This window comes from Pogoniulus pusillus, chromosome 7 (genome assembly GCF_015220805.1).
Source record: "Pogoniulus pusillus isolate bPogPus1 chromosome 7, bPogPus1.pri, whole genome shotgun sequence".
Taxonomy (NCBI): domain Eukaryota; kingdom Metazoa; phylum Chordata; class Aves; order Piciformes; family Lybiidae; genus Pogoniulus; species Pogoniulus pusillus.
In genome coordinates, this window is record NC_087270.1 from 25878103 (window position 1) to 25899952 (window position 21850).

General features: G+C 46.9%; 1 protein-coding gene across 7 annotated transcripts in view; it reads left to right on the forward strand.

Annotated features, from left to right (window-relative positions):
• The window catches only part of EHBP1 (EH domain binding protein 1), a 261387-nt gene that overhangs the window by 184443 nt on the left and 55094 nt on the right, over positions 1-21850 (forward strand). For 4 of the 7 annotated variants that reach the window (XM_064146293.1, XM_064146294.1, XM_064146295.1 and 1 more), the window contains 2 exons: positions 9124-9271; positions 19256-19372. In XM_064146293.1, the coding sequence (XP_064002363.1) occupies positions 9124-9271; positions 19256-19372 (265 nt within the window). The remainder of the gene's footprint in view (positions 1-9123; positions 9272-19255; positions 19373-21850) is intronic. The other 3 variants (XM_064146297.1, XM_064146298.1, XM_064146299.1) reach the window with 1 other exon arrangement.

The following is a 21850-nucleotide window of genomic DNA, read 5'->3' on the forward strand; positions in this document are numbered from 1 at the left end:
ACGCACGACTTAGTGATGTGACACTCCTCAATAAGCTTACTCCACTAGCTACTCAACAATCTGTAATTGGATTTGTAGGAATAACAGCAAAAGATTTCCTAAGAATTGCCGGGGACAGAAGGTGAAGTTTTCTCATTATTGGCGAAAGGCAAGGTATAGATCCCAGGCGATTGGTATTTTCCATTAAAAAAAAAAAAAGAAGGGAAAAGGGGGGGGAAAAAAAAGCTGCCAGCAGTTTGCAGGACATTTTCAGAAAGGGAAAGAACAAAACCAACCCAAAACCCTCAGCCAAGCCACCACCAACCAACCCCAGCGAAACAGGACCCGGGAGCTCCGCACTTCTCCTGCCCACCAGGCGCCAGCGGGGTAGGATCCCACCACCCTCCCCTAAAAATTGAGAGAAGGGGAAGGAAAGGGGGGGATGGAGGGGGAGAAGAACCCCCAGTTTCAGAGGCGCCCTGCAGCCCGCTCCGCTTTGTTGGGCTGGGAGTGACCCGGGAGCATTCCTCAGGAGGGCACGTCCTCCTCCTCCTCCATCTCCTCCTCCTCCGCCGCCTCCTCCTCCTCCTCCTCCCTCCGCGCGGGGTTGCCTGCCCCAGGAGGAAGCTTCCCAGGATGGCGGTCAGAAAGATGCTGCTCTGCAGCTTACGCATCCCAGACACTTGCCAAAAGTCTTTGTTTCATAACGCCACTGCTTTTTTTTTTTTTGGCTTTTTTCTCCCCTCCCTTTCGAATGATGAAGTCAAGTTTACACAAGAGAAAATCCCTTAAGTGGAGCTCGGCGAATGTTGACTCCTGCAATGAGCCAGCAGCTTCCTTAACCTCGCTCTGTAACTCGACTAGGGACAAGCATGGAAAATACCACTTTGTGGATCTCAGGTGGGACATTGTGCCCCATCCTGGATGTTCCAGAGTATTCCCCAGCCTCGTTTGTGGGCCGATGGCATTGACAATCCCAGTGACAGGCTAACATGCTTCTGGATCCCGGCGCCTTAGGTGATTGTTGTCCTTAATTATACTTCCCGGATGAGGGAGAGCACAAACTTGCCTAAGCAGAGAAAATTCCAGGGAAGAAGTTAGCGGAGGGCTTTGTGGCTGCTTATCCTCTGGACTGTCTGGATGAGCTTTTTTCATTTTGGGAGCCCCACGGGTAGGCAGAGCAAACCAGAAGGGAGACAAAACAGGGGTCTGGAATGAGATATTTCAGCCTGTCCTCTGCAAGAGAGAACTGCTCGCCTTGATCCTCGCCTAGATGTGCGGCTCCTAAAGGGTTAAAAGGGTTAAATCTTATTTATCTGAATAGAACTGCAGGGCTGTTGTGCAGAATGCTCCAGCACAAATACCTCTGGTTCACTTTGACGTTACCATTTATTTTTTTTCCCTGTTGGTTTCTTTACTTTAAATACTTGAACTGTTAGACCTTTTACTTTTTTCTCTGAGAAAGATGTATTTGTACCAGATTAGAAAAGCTAAACTGTTTCTTTACATTGAATAATCAGCCTGTCATGACAAATCTATCTCCTTCTGCATGAGTAGGTGCCAGTTTGACTAGCTTCTTTTAGGCTCACACTGGGTTTTAAGCTGGATCCATGTGCATGACTGGCAGTGCATTTGTTGGGCCAGATCTAAGGAGCCAGAGAGCGTTCAGCTCCTTTTTGCCTACAAAAGAGCAGCCAGACAACCAGCAAGAGGCCTTGGATGTAGCACAGGGTGATACTTAGTCAGCCATTCTTTCTTCTTTTCTTTTTTTTCCCCCAAATATATATTTTTTTTTCATTCACTAAACTAGAAGTTTCTCCCTTTAGCAACTGAATTAAATTGCCAAAGGATTGTTTCTCTCCAGCCAGCATCCTTCACACCAGAAAGACTGCACCAAGTCAGTCAGAGCTTTTCCGGCGCAACAGAGCTGATCTGAAAAATGCAATAACTACATGAAAATTAAAACTTGCTGACTAACATTTCTTTAAAAGCACCTCCTGGGTGCAGGGAGATGTTTTCCATTTTACAGCCACCCACCCAGGCCCATTTCATTGTGAATTTGGGGGGCTTTTCTCTGCCTTAAAGGGGACAGCTCTGAGAAAGCATTGTTTGTGATTCGGCCACTTTTAGACTTGAGGATATTCTGTTTTCATCATTCTTCTACCTTCAGACTCAGAGATACCTCTTCCACTTTCAGACTTGGGAATACTCTCTTTTCATCATTCTTCCAGCTTTAGACCTGGAGATATTCTGGTTTCAATACTCTTCTTCCACTTTTAGACTTGGACATATTTTATTTTCATGATCCTTCCACCTTTAGACTTTAGGATATTCTGGATTCTTGATTCTTCCACTTCCAGACTTGAGGATATTCTCTTTTCATCATTCTTCCAGCTGTAGACCTGGGGATATTCTGGTTTAAATATTCTTTTTCCACTTTTAGACTTGGGAATATTCTGTTTTTATGATCCTTCCACCTTTAGACTTCAGGGTATTCTGTTTTCTTGATTCTTCCACTTTTAGACTTGAGGATACTCTCTTTTCATGATTCTTCTACCTTTATACTTTGGGATACTCTCTTTTCATGACTCTTCCATCGTTAGACTTGTAGATGTTCTGTTTTCATCATTCTTCCACTTGTAGACTTGGCAATGCTCTGTCTTCTCGATTCTTCCACCTTCAGACTCTGAGATACTCCCTTTTCATGACTTTTGACTTGGGGATATTCTGTTTTCATTCTGTCTTCTCTAGTTAGTCCATCCCTAAGCTGCTTCTTTAGGACAAGTAGAAGCTTCACACACTTTATTGGTAACAAGGCAGCTGATGTAGACACCAGGCAGCAAATCACTCAGATGTTTATATCTTTCTTTACAGACACACAGTCTGACCAGACATAGAAATCTGCTTTTTGTGTGTTGGTGTTGAGGGGTTTGGGGCTTAGCAATTCATATTTCACTGCTACCTGTGTGTTTCGAGCTGTTCTGAAACAAGTCGTAGGGACCAAAACATAAACGTGGTCCCTAGGGTGATCAAAGATTTAATCTGACCAGATGGGACAAAGTTGAGAAAGATTTTGACTTTCCACTCTGTTTTGCAATAAGAAAGGCTGATTTGTTGGGGTTTTTTTTTTCAGTTTTCCTGTCCATTCCCGTCCTTCCTTTGTTTAGCAAAGGCAGAGCTCAGGCCATCCCCAGAGAAATGAGCAGGTGTGGCCATTTACAAGCATGTCTGCTTACATTAGAAACCCACAGAAGAAAAGTTTGAAACGGTTTGAAAAGATCTGCTAAACAGTTTTAATGTTTCACCCCAAATCCTATTTACTCAGACAAGAGCCAATCAAGGTCAGAGTGAAAGGCAGGCTGCCCCAAACCCTTTTTAAATCTCGTTGTCACTTTATTTTTTAATTTCTTTTTATTTTTCCTTCTTTTTTTTCCTCCTTCTTTTTTCTTCCTTTTTTTCCCTTCCTCTTTTTTTCTTCCTTTTTTTTCTTTCCTTTTTTTCTTCCTTTTTTTCTTCCTTTTGTTCTTCCTTTCTCTTTCTTTCCTTTTTTCCCCTTCCTTTTTTTTTCTTTTTTTCTTCCTTTTTTTCCATTCCTTTTTTTTTCTTTATTTTTTCTTCCTTTTTTTTCTTCCTTTTTTTCTTTCCTTTTTTTCTTTCCTTTTTTTTCTTCCTTTTTTTCTTCCTTTTTTATCTTCCTTTTTTTTCTTCCTTTTTTTTCTTCCTTTTTTTCTTCCTTTTTTTCTTCCTTTTTTTCTTCCTTTTTTTCTTCCTTTTTTTCTTCCTTTTTTTTCTTCCTTTCTCTTTCCTTCCTTTTTTTTCCCTTCCTTTTTTTTTTCATTTTTTCTTCCTTTTTTTTTCTTCCTTTTTTTTCTTTCCTTTTTTTTCTGTCCTTTTTTCTTCCTTTTTTTCTTCCTTTCTCTTTCCTTCCTTTTTTTCCCTTCCTTTTCTTTTTCATTTTTTCTTCCTTTTTTTTTCTTCCTTTTTTTTCTTCCTTTTTTTCTTCCGTTTGTTCTTCCTTTCGGTTTCTTTCCGTTTTTCCCCTTCCTTTTTTTTTCTTCATTTTTTCTTCCTTTTTTCCTTCCTTTTTTTTCTTTCCTTTTTTTTCTTTCCTTTTTTTCCTTCCTTTCTCTTTCCTTCCTTTTTTTTCCCTTCCTTTTTTTTTCTTCATTTTTTCTTCCTTTTTTTTTCTTCCCTTTTTTTTCTTCCTTCCTTCCTTTTTTTTTTTTTTTTAATTCTGTCTCCTAACTGAATAGGTACATTTTGGTAATCCTTGCCTCTGGACAAGCACAGAAGTCTTTTTTTCCCTTTCTGAATGGCTAATAACAGAGCCGTTCTTCCTGTCTAATGATGAAAGAGGTGGCAATCAAGTTCTTTTCTCTTAGATGCGCTGTGCACTGGGGGCAGACCACAGACAATTTTGAAACCTACGGCTACAGGAAGCTCTTCCTACCCCCTCATAGGTACAATTCTGGTTTCGTTTTGTTTGCTGGGGAGTCCCACTGATTTTTCTGTTGGTTTTTGTTCCCCTCCTCCCCAGTCTATAGGCACAGTATAGAGTTTTCTTTTTGAAACATCAAACAAATGCAGCTCAGAGAGGATTATGGTTTGGTTGTTTTGTGTTCCAGGGAGAGAGGGTAATATGTTATCAGACTTCTGGTGCAAAACTCACTTTGGATCTTCCCAAAACTCTGCCAAAGGGTGACTGAAAATGCCTGGCAGCATTGTTTTGGAGAAGGGAAGAAGGTTGCAGAGATTTTTACTGGTGGGTTTGATGGAGGTGGTTGGTGGGGGGCATTCCCCACGCCCCCCTCTCAGTATTTGCCCGAGTTGGTCAGTTAGTTCTCAGCAACTACCGCCACTGAGGGACACCCTTGGCCGGGTAATGATCTCTTGAAGCTGCCCTAAGCAGCGCTTCCCACTGGAATCCACCTTCCCACCTCGGCAGCATCACTTTGGGCCAAAGTAACGTCAGTCATTGCCGCCCGCGGCGAGTACAAAAAGGACCCCCTAATGGCAGCCATTTTTGTGTGTTTCTTAAGATCCAAAGGCTGCTGAAAGCACAATTGCCTAAAGTTGAGGCTTGGAGAGGCTTGATTTTCTTGTTCCAGTGAAATGAAACTCCCGGCTTGGCTTCTTTTTTTTTTTCCTTTCCCTTTTCCTTCCCTTTTCCCTCCAAAGCCGGGAGCCTGCGAGGGGGTTGTGGCGGTGGCAAAGCCGTTGGGATGCCGCCGCCGCTGATCACTTTAATTACTAGGACTAAGGAGGATAAAATTAAAAGTAGCACCATTGAAGCAGTGGAAGAAAGCTTGCCGAGATGGCGGTGAAGTGTGAAATATAAAAACTGCATACCAATACATTTTTCCTAGGAGGGAAACAAGGAATTTACATTACTTATTCTTGAGGAGTTTGCCCTTAAATGGTGAACTTTGCTGCGTGGCACAGCCTCAGACCGCTGCAAGGGACCTGGTCTCGGGGAGGGGGAAGAGCAGAGCAAACTTGAATGTTTCTTTGGCATGGCAGATTTCTGTCAGAGGGTGGAAGATTGTTACAGAGGTGTTTGGGTTTGGTTTTTTTTTCTTTTCTCTTCAGCTCTGCAGGAAAAAGGGAAAGAAATGAAAAACAAAAGCATAATGCCGGCCGTGTGTGTTTGCCTGGTCCTTTCCTGGGGCACGGCTTTGCATCTCTCCTGGGTTTTGGGTTGGTTTGTTGGGTTTGGGGTTCTTTTTTTCGTATCCACTTCTGTGCCTCTCTTCAGCCCTTGCCAGAAGAGAGGGTTGAACAATTGCTCCGTACCTCAAAACTTGATCTCTCTACTTTTTTGCCGCTCCTTCCACCAGCCTTTCCTCTGCCAGGCTCAGCAGCCGAGGGTTCGAATACCTGCATTGAATTTAAGCAAGAACCGGGGCTGGCTTGGCTCTTGCCCGCTGGCGAGGGTTGGCTTCATCAGCACAAACACGAGCCACAATAATCTCTGTTTGCTCGGAGATCCCCAGGATATTAATGACTATGCTAATAATGCAGGATCCAAGTTCTCTTTCAGGAGGAGAGGAGCAAAGGAGAGAGGGGGGAGGGGGAGACGTGCTCAGTTTAGGGCACCTTTGTCCCAAGCCGCCCGTATTTTAAACGGGGGGTGCGGTGGGGGGGCTACAGCGACAGTGGAATTGTTTGATGGTAAGACACATGGGAATCTTAAGGTAAATATTGCCCCTTCCTTCTGCACAGTCAAATCAAACCCCTCCCTCCCCAGTTGCTCCACACCAGGAATTAGAAGCAAGCGGTGGAGATTTCAGCACTTTTATTTCGTGTAAGATTCAATGTAATTAACGTTACCGCGGGTCAAAATAAAATCGGTGGCTGTGTCAGTTGGCTGGCTAGAAATTAAATTAAATAGATCTCTTCTGGTGCATCAGGAGCAGGGAAGGGAGGAAGCTTTCCAGTTGCTTTTCTAATGTGTGCTTTCCCAAATAAGTTGGAGGTAGAAGTGTTGCTCTGTGCCTTCTGGGAAGTGAAAGGGTTGGGAGAGCAAACAAAGCCCCCTGTGCCATCCTGCTGCCTCGCAGAGTCCCAGGCACGATTGGCTTCCAGGGAGATGGGACATTAGGAGAAAAGCAAATCAAGGCAATCTGATAGGGGAATCAGGGCTCTGTCACTCAGAGGCGAGATATTCTGCTGTGTCCATATGCTTTGTTTACTGTAGGGTTTTATGAGTTGTAACCTGCCCGTGCAAGCTGTTAATGAGGCTAAATCTTGCTGCTTGAGGATTGAATTACAGCACACCTCTGGGCTAATGGTTATAAACAGCAAGTCCCATTAGAGCTGCATTGTGATGCAGTCATTTGCATTCTTTCCATTGTGCCAAGAACAATGCTGAGTAAATAGCTACAAACAAACAATTTGCATGGAAATGGCTAAAATGTACCTAATTAGTATTTTGCTGCTTGTTTTATTAACGATTGCTTAAACTAAATAGCACTTAGCAGGCAGCTCTCCCCAGCATCTGCAGGTGTGGGATGCTCAGTTTTCTGGCTAGGCGGGAAGGCTGCCAGGACCACTCTCCAAAATTAGGCACTTGGTTCTATTCCACTTAGTTCAGGTCAGCTGCCTTCGCTTGGGGTTTATCCTGGTCATTACGGCAATAATACAAACTTAATACTGACTTGGAGCCAAACGATGGCTTTTGGTGCACTTAGAAACATTTGGTCTTGAGGGAAGAGGTGGGGAAACAGTCCTATCGCCAAAGAAAATCCTATTTTTAAGGTGAAAACCGAAATCGTTTCCTTTCTGATGTGAAGGATTCTTTGATCGACCCACTTAAGAGCATCTCCTTGTTGACTGCTTTTTAAGTCTAGTGGGTTAGGCTTTTACAAGATTGTGAGCTGTGGAACTTTGCTGATATATTATGTGAATTAGAACGAAATCAACAGAAATGTATTGCATAAATTGTGCAAAATTTAATTCTAAGTTCACAGAATCATAGAACAGTCTGGGTTGGAAGGGACCTCCGAAGCTCATGTAGTCCATCCCCCTCTGTGGTAAGCAGGGACATCCTCAACCAGATGAGGGTGCTCAGAGTTTTAGTGGGCGAGGGCTACCTGGGATGGTTCCAGTAGGATCTCTTTAATTACTGAGCAAAGCCTCCCACCAGCAGGATGTTTGTCAGGGATGAAAAGTCTTTCCTGCTCTGGCACCTATTGTTCTTTCAGTGTTCAATTTCGACAAGAGAAGGATCTGAGACCTTATTGTGTCCTTCCAGGATCTAAAAGGGGCTACAAGAAAGCTGCTGAGGGACTTTTTAGTCTGTCAGGTAGTGACAGGGCTGGAGGGGAATGGAGCAAAACTAGGAGTGGGTAGATTCAGATTGGATGTTAGGAAGAAGTTCTTCACCATGAGGGTGGTGAGAAACTGGCATAGGTTGCCACAGGTGGTGAAAACCTCATCCTTGGAGGTAATTAGAATCATAGAATCAAGTAGGTTGGAAGAGACCTCCAAGCTCATCCTGTCCAACCTAGCACCCAGCCCTGTCCAATCAACCAGACCATGGCACCAAGTGCCTCATCCAGGCTTTGCTTGAACACCTCCAGGGACGATGACTCTATCACCTCCCTGGGCAGCCCATTCCAATGCCAATCACTCTCTCTGCCAACAACTTCCTCCTAACATCCAGCCTATACTTCCCCCAGCACAACTTGAGACTGTGTCCCCTTGTTCTATTGCTGGTTGCCTAGCTGAAGAGACCAACCCCACCTGGCTGCAGCCTCCCTTCAGGTAGTTGTAAACAGCAATGAGGTCTGCCCTGAGCCTCCTCTTCTGCAGGCTGCACACCCCCAGCTCCCTCAGCCTCTCCTCACAGGGCTGTGCTCCAGGCCCCTCCCCAGCTTCGTGGCCCTTCTGTTTAAGGCCAGCCTGGATGTGGCTCTGGGGCAACCTGATGTGTGAGGTGTCCCTGCCCATGGCAAGGGGATTGTAACTGGATGATCCTTGGCATCCCTTCCAGCCCTAACAATTCTATGATTCTGTGATTGATTTTCATTATTTTATGGGTCCTTAATTAAACGAAAATGTCTCCAGTGAAGCCAAAGGATTAGATCCATTTCCATGCCTCAGATTTGATGTCACTTTACACTTTGAAGAGAGTTTGGTGATTGGAGTAGCTGAGAGCAAGATCTGGCTTCTCCTTTCAGCTCTGTGAGAAAATATTACTCTGAGGATTGAATTTAGTCAAACAGTTCTGTGATAGCCACAGTCCAACTTGTATTTTTTGTTCGAGACAAAAAAGCTCCTGAGAATTTTCAGGAAGTTTTTTTTCCACAGAAGGGAAGTTTTAAATGCTGTGAACTGCAAATAATGAGCTTTCCCAATGCCTTCATAATGTGGGGGATGCAAAAAAAAAAAAAAAAAAAAAAAAAAAAAAAAAGAAAAAGAGGGGGGAAAAGAAAGTAGTAAAATAAATAAAAATAAATCAAATCATCTGATCCAGGGACGCCTTTAAAAACTGTGCTGTGACACCCAACTGATACCGAGCATCCTATTTATAATGTGGGCCAAGCACCATGCTGTAAACCAGTTACTATCATGATGATCAGATTGAGAATGAAATTGCATTTCTGTCAATTACTGACTTGGCAACTGTTCAATATATCTTAGCAGCAAGATGAAGAGCGGCGTCGGCAGCTGAGAGAGAGAGCTCGTCAGCTAATAGCAGAAGCTCGATCTGGAGTGAAGATGTCAGAACTTCCTAGCTACGGGGAAATGGCTGCAGAAAAGTTGAAAGAAAGGTCAAAGGCATCTGGAGGTGAGCTGAGGAACCTTCTATCTGTATTCCCTATGGCAACCTAGCAAGCGGAGACCTTTTGGGCTATGTCGCTTTTATTCACGCTTCAAAAGGCGCTTGTCCGTCGGGCGCACGCAGCAGAACGGCCTGGCCCTGCAGGTGCTTCCTAAGGCAGGGCTGTGTTTCACAGTGTCACAGTATTATTAGGATTGGAAGAGACCTCACAGATCATCAAGTCCAACCCTTTACCACAGAGCTCAAGGCCAGACCATGGCACCAAGTGCCACGTCCAATCCTGCCTTGAACAGCCCCAGGGACGGCGACTCCACCACCTCCCCGGGCAGCCCATTCCAGTGTCCAATGACTCTCTCAGTGAAGAACTTTCTCCTCACCTCCAGCCTAAATTTCCCCTGGCATAGCTTGAGGCTGTGTCCTCTTGTTCTGGTGCTGGCCACCTGAGAGAAGAGAGCAACCTCCTCCTGGCCACAACCACCCCTCAGGTAGTTGCAGACAGCAATAAGGTCTCCCCTGAGCCTCCTCTTCTCCAGGCTAACCAATCCCAGCTCCCTCAGCCTCTCCTCGTAGGGCTGTGCTCAAGGCCTCTCCCCAGCCTCGTTGCCCTTCTCTGGACACGCTCAAGCATCTCAATGTCCCTCCTAAACTGGGGGCCCAGAACTGAACACAGTACTCAAGGTGTGGTCTAACCAGTGCAGAGTACAGGGGCAAAATGACCTCCCTGCTCCTGCTGACCACACAATGGTTTCCAGCCATTAGAAGCCAAACATACCTGTGAATGAAAAAGAAGGATGTGGCCTGAACATTTTGGCCTGGTATTTACAGATTTGCCCATAGCTTTTGAGACTTTTATGAGTAATAGAATGGTTTACATTGGAAGAGACCTCGAAGATCATCCAGCTCCAACCCCCTGCCTTGGGCAGCAACACCTCCCACTAACTCAGGTTGCTCAAGGTCTCATCCAGCCTGGCCTAGCTCAGCAAAAGGGCTTTAAAGGAGCTATCTAGAAACTGAAGTAATTAGGGCAATCATGTTGTAAATGTCGTGAAAAGTAGTGGTGAGCCTCACGTATTAGACCAGGTAGCTCGAGGCCCCATCCAGCACCTCCGGGGAGGGGACATCCACAACCTCCCTGGGTAACCTGTGCCAGCTGTCTCCCCACCCTCACACTCCAGAAAAATGTTCATAGAATCAACCAGCAACAGAACAAGGGGACACAGTCTGAAGTTGTGCCAGGGGAGGTCTAAGCTGGATGTTGGGAGGAAGTTGTTGCCAGAGAGAGTGATTGGCATTGGAATGGGCTGCCCAGGGAGGTGGTGGAGTTGCCATCCCTGGAGGTGTTCAAGAAAAGCCTGGATGAGGCACTTGGTGCCATGGTCTAGTTGACTGGATAGGGCTGGGTGCTAGGTTGGACTGGATGAGCTTGGAGGTCTCTTCCATGCTGCTTGCTTCTAAGAATCTTGGTTAAAATCTCTTTGGTATTCCTCAGCAGCTTCAACTCAGCCCATTACAATTTTCTTAGGTAGGAGCCTGAGCATGGTCTGGGGGGAAAACAATATTGGGAATGCTTGAGGAAACTCTTTGTGTTCAGTGTGTTGGGAAAAGAATTTTAAAGGCAGCTCATAGGAGGTGAAGGCAACAACCTTTTGATTTGAAATGGCTTTTATTTCCTTTTTTTTTTACATACCACTTGGCCTTTACAAGTTTTGAGCTGTGGTGTTGCTATAATGTCCTTGGAATGTCATCAAATTTCAGGCAGCTCCACAGTGTTCCTGGGTGGAATAATGTGGTGTCACTCAGCCTCACCTGGGTGCTGAGCACAGAACACAGTACCTGCTCCTTGCTCTTTTAGTGTCTTCTACATGCTTTAAGGGGGAAATTGTGTTTCCCAAACTAAACACCTAGTTGTAAGCCCAGGTGTCAGGAAAATCAAATCCAGATTTAGGTTCAGCATGGATGGAGAGTCAACAACAGCAGTTTTTTTTTATTCTCTGCTCCATCTCTTTTATGTTCATCTGTATTTAAATACAGAATCATAGAATCAACCAGGTTGGAGAGATGTCCAAGATCATCCAGTCCAACTTATCACCCAGCCCTGTCCAATCAACTAGACCACAGCACTAAGTGTTTCATCCAGTCTTTTTTGAACATCTCCAGGGATGAACATCACCACCTCCCTGGGCAGCCCATTCCAATGGGAAATAACTCTCTCTGTCAAGAATGTCCTCCTAACATCCAGCCTATAGTGGTCTTACTGCACCCTACCCTGGGCACTTGTGTTCCACCTAGCATCAAAGAGCAAAGCAGTTGCTTGTGCTTGTGCCTTTGGGTCCCATCTTCAATGTTCCCCCCTCTGCCCAGTACACCAAGCTGGCCAATATCTCTCTCTTTTGGAAATCACATCTGTGATGAGGCTGGGTAAAATGGCCCAGTACTTCTGTGTGTTCTCCACCCCTCTTCACAGTTCATCACTCCTCCTCCTAACTTGTTCCATTGCTTCCTCCCCAATCTTTAGTTGTGTCTGTACACAGCTGTTAGTCCTCTTGCTCTCCTCCAAGCAACACACACCTGAGTGCATCTTGAGTGCTCAGCTGGATAGTAGCTACCTTCTTGGGTTGCAGTGACTTGCATTGCTAAATAGCCCAGAATGCTGCTTTCTGGCATGTGACCTTCCCTGCTCACATTTGCCTCCACATCTTGTCATTGCTCTTCCTGCCCTTTGTTCAGTTTATAGGATCACAGAACTGTTCAGGTCGGAAAAGCCCTTCAAGATCCTCCAGCTCAACCCTTCTCTAACTTGCCAAGGCTGGGGCTGAGCCATGGCCCTCAGCACCACAGCTCTGCCTCTTTCAAACAAACAAAAAAAAAGTGGTATCACAGCTGTGGGATTTTGGAGTGTTTAGGGCCCAACTGCTTGTTCAGTGTTGGAGGTGAAAATGGGACCTTGTTGGGTGTTTCTCTGTGCTCATGAGGAGTTGCCTGCTCTGGCGCTGGCACTGTGCTTGCTGATGAAAGGTTTTGTTCCATCATGGCCAGAGAAACAAAAAGGCCTGTGGCAAGCTGAAACTTCTCTGGATGAGCAGCATCCTTTGCTACAAAAATCCAACCTTTTTCAGAGGTTATTTGGCTTTTGAGGCAGAGAATGCTGCTTCCTACCAAGTGCCAGAGGGTATAGGGTGGCAGCTTCCAGTTAGATATCCCTACTAGCTCCAGGCTGATAAGTGGATGCCTCAGGATGAGTTCATGGACAGGACCAAGACAGGAATCCAAATGTGCTCCCTTTAACCAGCAGTGATAGGGCAAAGGAATAGACAGGAGTGTGGCCAGCCCATCAAGAGAGGTGGTTAAAGGAGCATATTTGGGTTCCTGTTTTGATTCTGCTCTGCTGAGACCTCACCTCCAATACTGTATCAAGTTCTGCTGTCCCCACCATAAGATGGAGACAGATCTGTTGAAACAAGTCCAGAGGAGGCCACAAAGGTGATCCAGGGGCTCTGCTATGAGGACAGGCTGTGGGAGCTTGGAATGTGTAGCCTGGAGAAGAGAAGGCTCCAGGGGAACCTTAGAGCTGTCTGCCAGTGCCTGAAGGGACCCTGCAGGAAGTCTGCAAAGGAACTTTTTACAAGAGTGTCCACAGATGAGACAGGGGGAAGTTGACTTAAGTTGAAGGAGAACAGGTTTAGATTGGATCTGAGGAAGAAATTCTTCATCAGGAGGTGGCAAGACTGTGGAATGGACTGTCCAGAGATGTTGTGGGTGCCTGCTGCCTGGAGACATTCAAGGACAGGTTGGATGGGGCCTTGAGTAACCTGGGCTAATTGAGAGGTGTTGGAGTAGATGATCTCCAAGGTCTCTTTCAGCCTAAGCTGTTCTGTGGTGCTATGATTCGATGCCATCTTCTCTAGGTGCTGTGTCACACCTGCCCACTCCTTTGGGACTTGGGTTCTGTCTTGTCTGTATTCCTTGGCACATCTCCGTTCTTTCTGTGAGATGATGTCTTTGTGAGGACATGGCTTGGGTCTGAAGATGGTGAGTAGGCTTAGGCTAGATCTTAGGAAGAAGATCTTCATTATCAGGATGTGCCTCCCCCACCAAGGTGTTCAAGGCCAGGTTGGATGAGGCATTGAACAACTGATTGAGAGGTGTCCCAGTCCATGGCAGGCAGGTTGGAGTAGATGATCTCTGAGATGCCTTCTGACCTGTTCTATGAGTAGGCAGGGGAGGGAGAGAGCAATGGAACAGACAGGGGTAAGACAAGCATAGTGTGAAAGGGGCTTTAGTGAAAAAAAGTGCCCCAAATAGGCAAAAACCAGGAGGGAATAAGACAATGAGCACAAAAGTGGCACAGAAGAGAGAGGGTAAAGGAGCAGGGGGAAGGAAATAGAAGCAGCACCCAAAGGCATTCTAAGACAAAGCGAAAAGTTTTGGAACTGTTGGAATCGAAGGCAAAAGCTGGAAAGGAGTCCTGCAGGTAAAAAGCTTCCTCAGAGAGCCATCTCTTGGATGCTCAAAGGGTACACATCTGCCTTTGGAGATGCAAGGGTTCAGGGGAAGGTACCTGGTGGCTCAGGCTTCCTCCCCCTGCCCAGGCTCTGACTCACAAAGCAGCATGCAGCCCTCCACTGCCTGCTTTTAGCAGCAGTCTGTCTGTCTGTTGGCAGTCCCTGCTGTGTCTTGTCCTGACAGATGACTTCTTGTACGCTCAACCAGTATTTCGGCTCTGCCTTTCTTCTGTTCCCTGCCTGCCCTGCTCAGGTGCTCCTGCCATCTCCTGTAGCCTTAGAGTGACCCCAGTGCCTGAGAGTGAACCCAGTGCCACAGCTTGAAGGATTTCCCAGAGGCAATCTTGGACAATCCCTGCCCTGCTCCTGCTGCCCACACCATTGGTGATCCAGGCCAGGCTGCTGGTGCCCTCCTTGGCCCACTGGGCACAGCCTGTCTCCCCTTCACCCAGCTGTCCACTGGCACCCCCAGGTCTTTCTCTGCTGGACACTTTCCAGCCACTCTGCCTCCAGCTTAGAGCCTTCCTGGGGTTGTTGTGCCCCAAGGGCAGGAGCCAGACCTTGGCTTTGTTGAATCTCATCCCATTGGCCTCAGCCCATGGATGCAGCCTGTGCAGCTCCCTCTGCAGAGCCTTGTTCCCCCCCAGCAGCTCCACACTCCCTCCCAGCTCAGTGCCATCTGTAAACTGACTGAGGGTGCCTGGATCCCCTCACCCAGGTTATGGATAAAGATGCTAAAGAGAACTGGCCCCAGTGCTGAGCCCTGGGGAACACCACTGGTGAGTGCCTACCAGCTGGAGTTAACTCCATTCACAGTCAGACATGGATGGTATCAAATGCCTCTGGATCTTTTTTTCCAGTGATAGTGTGCCATTTCCATTTGCTTCCAACAGATTCTTCTTTCACTACCTGCAGTACAGACACTGCAGGCAGTGGAGGTCATGAACTTGATCCTAGAGGTCTTTACCAGCCTTAGTGATTTTGTGGTCAGTGCTGGTTAGTTGCTGACTGAATGCTGTATCATTGACATTGTTCATTTCTTCATGCCCTAGCAAAGCTTTGCTGTCTTTCCAGGCACCACATTCACATCCTTTTCAAGGAAGCAGCTCTTCAGTGCTCTCCTGTATTCCCTTGTTCTAGAATCAGAATGGCCTAGGTTGGAAGTGACCTCCAAAGCTCACACAGTCCAACCCCCTGCACTCAGCAGGGACATCCTCCACTAGAGCAGCCTGCCCACAGCCCTCTCCAGCCTCACCTTCAATATCTCCAGCCATGGGCCCTAACCACCTCCCTGGGCAACCTGTGGCAGGGTTCCAGCAGCCTTCTGCTGCAGAACTTGTTCCTCACAGCCAATCTCAATCTGCTCTGCTCTACTTTGCAGCCATTGCCCTCGTCCTGTCCCTGCAGGCCTTTGGCAGCAGTCCCTCTGCAGCCTTCTTGTAGCCCCTTTCAGGTCCTGGCAGGCTGCTTTTAGGTCTGCCTGGAGCCTTCTCTTCTCCAGGCTGAACACCCCCAACTACCTCAGCCTGTGCCTATAGCAGAGCTGCTCCAGCCCCCTGAGCATGTTCGTGGCCTCCTCTGGACCCACTCCCAAGTGCTTGAAGTTTTCCACGTGAGCAATTTGTTCTTTTCATACAAGCTCTGCTGTTATCTCTCCGTCACCTCGTTCCTTTTATCATTTCTAATTGCAAACCCTTGTTGGAACTTGCTCCCTAAACACATTTCCCTTCCTCCTGCTCTGCAAGAACATTGACCTGGAAATAAAAAAGAAGAAATCACCAAACTCAAGGAGTTTAAAGCAAGGACTCCTGAGGTTCTGGAAGGTGCCTGAACCTTTCTGCTTTTCATTGATCTCTTTTTGTTTGTTTGTTTGTTTGCTTGCTTGAATCAAGTGTAAGTATCCTGCTAGTCACAGTGTCCCAGCTTGAAAGGAAAACCCTGGGTCAGGACATTACATGACTTCAGGAGCTGGTGTCCTCCATACTTCCAGCTCTTTTTGTTGCCTGCAATGGTGGTGGCAAAGGCACTGCCTCTGATCTGATCTTGCTCTATTAAATTAAAGAAAATCAAAGAATCTAATCTGAAGATTCATAGAAAGCTTTGAGTTGGAAGGGACCTTAAAGCTTACCCAGTTCCAACCTCCTGCCATGGGCAGGGACACCTCTTGCCAGTCCAGGTTGCTCAAGGCCTCATCCAGTCTGGGATTGAACACCTTCAGGGAGGTTGTGGAGCACAGAGTCACAGAACGTGATCTTTGATCACGTTCTGTGACTCTGTGTTCCACAACCTCCCTGAAAAGATCACATTCTGTGACTCTGTGCTCCACAACCTCCCCGAAAAGATCACATTCTGTGACTCTGTGCTCCACAACCTCCCTGAAAAGATCACATTCTGTGATTCTGTGCTCCACAACCTGCCTGAAAAGATCACATTCTGTGACTCTGTGCTCCACAACCTCCCTGAAAAGATCACATTCTGTGATTCTGTGCTCCACAACCTGCCTGAAAAGATCACATTCTGTGACTCTGTGCTCCACAACCTCCCTGAAAAGATCACATTCTGTGATTCTGTGCTCCACAGCCTCCCTAGGCAACCTCTGCCAGTGTCTCCCCACCTTTAATCTCAACAATTTCTTCCTCACCTCCAATCTCAATCTCCCCTCTCCTATCTGGAAGCTATTGTCCCTCCTCCTGGCACTCCCAGCCCTTGTCAAAGGACGTCTTTTGTTTGAATTTACCTGGGTTCTGGAATTAGAATTCACATTTTTTGCTTCTGCGAAGAGGTTTAAAGTTCCCTTACTTAATATCCACATCTGCTTGCTCCAGACACACTCCACTTTTTTCTTTTCCCATTTTTACACACACTGCACATCTCTTTTTTCCTCATTTTTACACACAGTCCATTTCTCTTTTTTGGCCATTTTTACACACACTGCACTCCTATTTCACAGTATCATCAAGGTTGGAAGAGACCACATAGATCATCAAGTCCAACCCTTTACCACAGAGCTCAAGGCTAGACCATGGCACCAAGTGCCACGTCCAGTCCTGCCTTGAACAGCCCCAGGGATGGCAACTCCACCACCTCCCTGGGCAGCCCATTCCAGTGTCCAATGACTCTCTCAGTGAATTAACCATTTCTACACACTCTCCACTTCTCTTCTCTTGCCATGTGCACACATACTCCACCTTTTGTTACTCATTTTTGCGTACACTCACTCTCATTCTTTCTCATTTTTACACACACTGCACTTCTCTTTTTAGGCCATTTTTTGCACACACTCCTTTTTTGCCATTTTTTACACCCACTGCACTCCTCCTTTTCGGCATTTTCACACATTCTCCACTTCTCTTGCCATATTCACACACACTCCACCTTTTGTTACTCAGTTTTACACACACTCCACTTCTCTTTTCCCCTCATTTTTACACAGACTTCACTTCTCTTTTCCCCTCAGTTTTACACATACTTCACTTCTCTTTTCCCCTCATTTTTACACACATTACACTTCTCTTTCCCCCTCATTTTTACACACACTTCACTTCTCCTTTCCCCTCATTTTTACACACACTTCACTTCTCTTTTTTGCCATTTTTGCACACACTCCACTTCTCCCTTTTTGCCATTTCTACACACATGCACACTGAGGGGAAAACAATATTTGTATAAGTCTGGACAAGCACAGATTGTATTTGATAGGAGACTTAGAAGTGAGTAAATACAACGCAAGTGCATCCTTTGAAAGTATTAATCTAGCTTTTAAGACCTTCTAATTTCATTATATATTTGTATTGAAAATGTGAGTCAGGCTCTTGGTTTGGTTTTGGGTTTTTTTTTCTCCCTGGGATCTGCTTCAGAATTCCACACTTAGCTATTTGATCTTCCTCAGGTTACTTGCTCTTTCTGTGCTATAATTTAGGTACATCATAATTGTAATTATAATAATCTCCCGCTTCATAAAAACATTATGGGGCTCATTTACAAGTGATATTCATAAGCTGCTCTGAGAAACTGGGTAGAAGGATCCCATTAAAAAGCAAAACAAAACCCAACAACCCAAATCCAAAGTGTAATTACAATCATTATTTGATTTGCAGTGTGTGGAGCTGACAAGCAGTGCTGGCTCCAAGGGGTGCAGCAAGACAGCCTCCTGTCAGTGTGCTCTTGCTACACCCCAGGTCAGCACTTGCTGAGTGCCCATGTGGTGGTTTGGCTCACAGGATCACAAATCACAGGCTCACAGGACGTTAGGGGTTGGAAGGGACTCGAGGACATAATCAAGTCCAAGAGCCCTGCCAGAGCAGGACAATTCTATCTAACACAGATCACAGAGGAACACATCCAGACAGGCCCTGAAAGTCTCCAGAGAAGGAGACTCCACAACCTCTCTGCGGAGCCTGTTCCAGTGCTCTGTGACCCTCACAGTAAAGAAGTTCCCCCTTGTGTTGAGGTGGAACCTCTTTTGCTGCAACCTACACCCATTGCTCCTTGTCCTATCCCAGGGAGCAGTGAGCAGAGCCTGTCCCCCCCTTCCTGGCCAACCCTCAGATACTTATAAACGTTTATCAAATCTCCTCTAAGTCTTCTCTTCTCCAGACTAAGCAGCCCCAGGTCCCTCAGCCTCTCCCCATCAGCCATGCCCTCCTGTCCCCTAATCATCCTCACAGCCCTCTGCTGGACCCTCTCCAGCAGATCCCTGTCCCTCTTCAACTGGGGAGCCCAAAACTGAACACAATATTCAAGATGAGGTCTCAGCAGGGCAGAGTAGAGGGGGAGGAGAACCTCCCTTCATCTGCTGGACACACTCTTCTTAACACACCCCAGGATTCCCTTGTCCCTCTCGGCCCCCAGGGCGCATTGCTGTGCCATGGATAACTTGTTATCCACCAGCACTCCTTGTGCCAGGAGCGCTAGGAGAGGCTGGCACTTGCGGTGAGGCCCAGGGCTCACTTGGTCTATGAGGTGACACCTTCAGGAGGTGCAGGGCTCCTTGGGTCCGTGAGGCAGTGTGCACAAGAAGGAGCAGCAAGTCTCGCTGAACTCAGTACCCCAGAGCTGCTGCCTTTCTCAACAGCTTCCAGGTCCTTTCTGCTGGCCAGGCTCATCCCAACCTGCACCCATTGTGCAGCACAGAGAACGGAGCCTGGGGGGTGGGGGGGGGAGGAGGGAGGGAACTGGTTTGAGTCGAGTTGGAAGGAAAAGCACGTCTACTTTTCAGAGGCAGAGAGCAGCCACTGCTGAGGCCAGCCTCTATTGTAGCGGGAGCTTCCAGCAGAGCCCCCTGTGTGTCTGTTGAATTGCATCAGTTTAAAGATAAATCCATGAGTGGACGGAGTGAAATCTCCTTCCAGACTTATTTAATGATTTGCATTTTGATCATAACTCAGCTTGTTCTCTAAAGCATTCATTATGGGTTTTTTTTTTGTGGCCGGTGATGTGGTGCATGTACATAAGGAAATACTAACCTTGATGCTGTGTGTTCCTACAGATGAGGATGAGGATGAGGATAATATTGAGATAGATACTAACGAGGAGGCTCCTGAATGCTCTGTTACTGGAGGTGGAGATGAGCTTACTAACCTAGAAAATGACCTTGATTCCACGGGTAATTGAAGTAATGGCTATTTTGTGTATTTTGCATGACTAACACTCTGTCATCGTGGAAGTACTGATGTGTTGCTTCTCTCTGTCACAGCTTTATTCCTTTGTGCCTCTCCAGGTCTCCTAAGCCCTCATGCTTATCCCTTTGCACTTAATGCTCGCTTGAAATTTAAGCCCAGCAACAAACCCACCGTTTCCAGCAATGGCAGCCTGAAATGCCTCATGCTGTTTGGTGAGGAGCAGGGACCCCAGGGCCACCCAAAGTCACCCTGCCTGGACTGTGCCAGCAAAGTGAGAAGTGAGCAACCTGTCTGCCGTGCTCTGTGCTGACACCCTGACTCACCTGCTCACTCAGGAGGTGCAAACCTGCCTCTGTGTTCCCACGGAGGCTTGGTGTCCCTCCACTCCCTTCCTGAGCACCACTTCACATGTTTATACCTCGTTGCTCCATCCTGCTGGGATGTATCAATTTGAACAGAATTGGTCTTATTTCCCAAAGTTCAAAGAAGAGATTTTTTTTTTTCACCAGCACATTCTAAAAGCATTCCTGTTCTTGTAGGGATGCTTGTATACTCCTAGCACCTGCTGGGTGAGTCATAATAAACCCTAGCAATGGTGTTTCTCCTTTCAAAAATTGCCATCAGACAGCACTGGAGCTCAGGTTCCTCCCCAGATCATAGAATCATAGGGTTGGAAGGGACCTCAAACCAGAGGGCACACGGGTGGCAGGATCTTGCAGGGGAAATGCCTATTTAACCAAGGCACCGGATCTTCACAGACATGAAAGTCAGCACCAGCAGTCAGGGGCTCCTCTGCTCGCAGAGAATTGCTGAAGGGGTTGGTTCTCTGCACAAATCTGCCTCTTACCAGCAGCCCTGGGGAGTGCCGAGGGCTTCTTTGTAGTGTATGGAGTGCTTCTCTGCCAGGGCGTTTCTGCTTCTCTGCAAGTTAGCTCAAGCCCAGAGTGCTGCAAGCTGAGGACAGCATGGTGGGGGGAACAGGCAGCACAGGAGAGGACTTCTTACAGCATCCTCTGACTCGGTGCTGCCTCTGCCAACTGCACCCAAGTGTGTAGCCCGTGATACATTAATTTAACACGTGAAATCCAAACACTTCGTGTCTTGTCTGCTCTTTGTGAGTTAAAACACCCACGGTGTGTGTACAGCACTTTTCTTTCTAGGCTTGTTTTGAATGCAAAAGACTTTGAGTCATGTCCTTTATTGTTTTTCATTTGAGGATTTCCAAACACAGAAGAAAACACATTTAAGTGTTTCCAGCGCTCGAATTAAGCTGATTTCAAGAGCAGCATCCCATCGAGCAATTTTTCAGTAAATCCTGGTTCACTTTAGGAGAAATAGGAAAAAATCAGGAGATGAACACTCCTGTCATGTAGCTCTGGTGGCTTCCCAGTGTTTGCTTCTTGAGAGGGCCTTTCTTCTTGAGAGATGCCTTCCCAGGGCTGCAGACCCACTACCCAGTGCTTCACCTGCACCATGAGAAGACAGTCACAGACTCACACATAGAAGGGCAGGTTGGAAGGGGCCCCAAGGTCCAACATTCTGGAAGAAAGCTGGGGCATGACTTTGCAGTTTGGTCTACACAGTAGCCAGAGGTACAAAGGGCTAAGGAAGAGGATGGACAGGAACAGAGAAAGCAGGCAAATGCTTTGATAGAAATAGGCATCCCCAGCCATTGGTGGGGTTCTGCCAAGTTCTGCCAGGGTCTAGTGGAGGCTGGGAGCACCTAGATGCACATCTATAAGGAACAGCTTGAAATGATCCCAGATTTCACATTTGGGATCATTATTGACCACCTTAATTGTCTAGTCCCCTGCCAAATCTTCATGCCTCCCATCTCTCTCTCTCAAGAAGAGAAACCTTTTGTTTTGTTTCCATTTCTACTGCCAATTGTTGGTTTCCAGTGTCACATCTGTCTGCAGCTGTCAGCCCTGCTGCCACAAGGCTGCTGTGAGTGTACCTGATAGAATGTGAACCTCTTATATCACAGTTATTACATGGTGTTTGTGTATAAACCCACGGAGATGAGCATGTACTTACATGTGAGCCTCAAATTAAGGGCACCCTGCCTGGGTGTGCCAGAGGAAAGGGAAACCATCCCTCGTCAGAGCCCAGCCCAGCCCGCTGCTGCTGCTGCTGCTGGAGGCAGGCGGTCTCCAGTTGCCAGCATGCCAAAAATACTTTGCACTCCAAAACTTGGAGGGAGCTGTGCAGCAAAGCAGTCGTGGCTCCACTTCCCACACCAGCTGCGAGTCAATAGCCTGCAGTGCAAAGCTCGGGCTGTGCCTAGAGCAGAAGGCAGCAGCTGCTCTTCCCTCTGCCTTGCTCCAGAGCCCAGCTGTAGGTGCGCAATGCGAGCAGGGGATGCCGCGTTCGCTCCGTTCTGGAGCTGCACGAAGAGTATCTCTGGGGGCTTCTGCACCAGCCTTACACCACTTTTCCCGCCCAGGCTTAGCCCTGCAGAG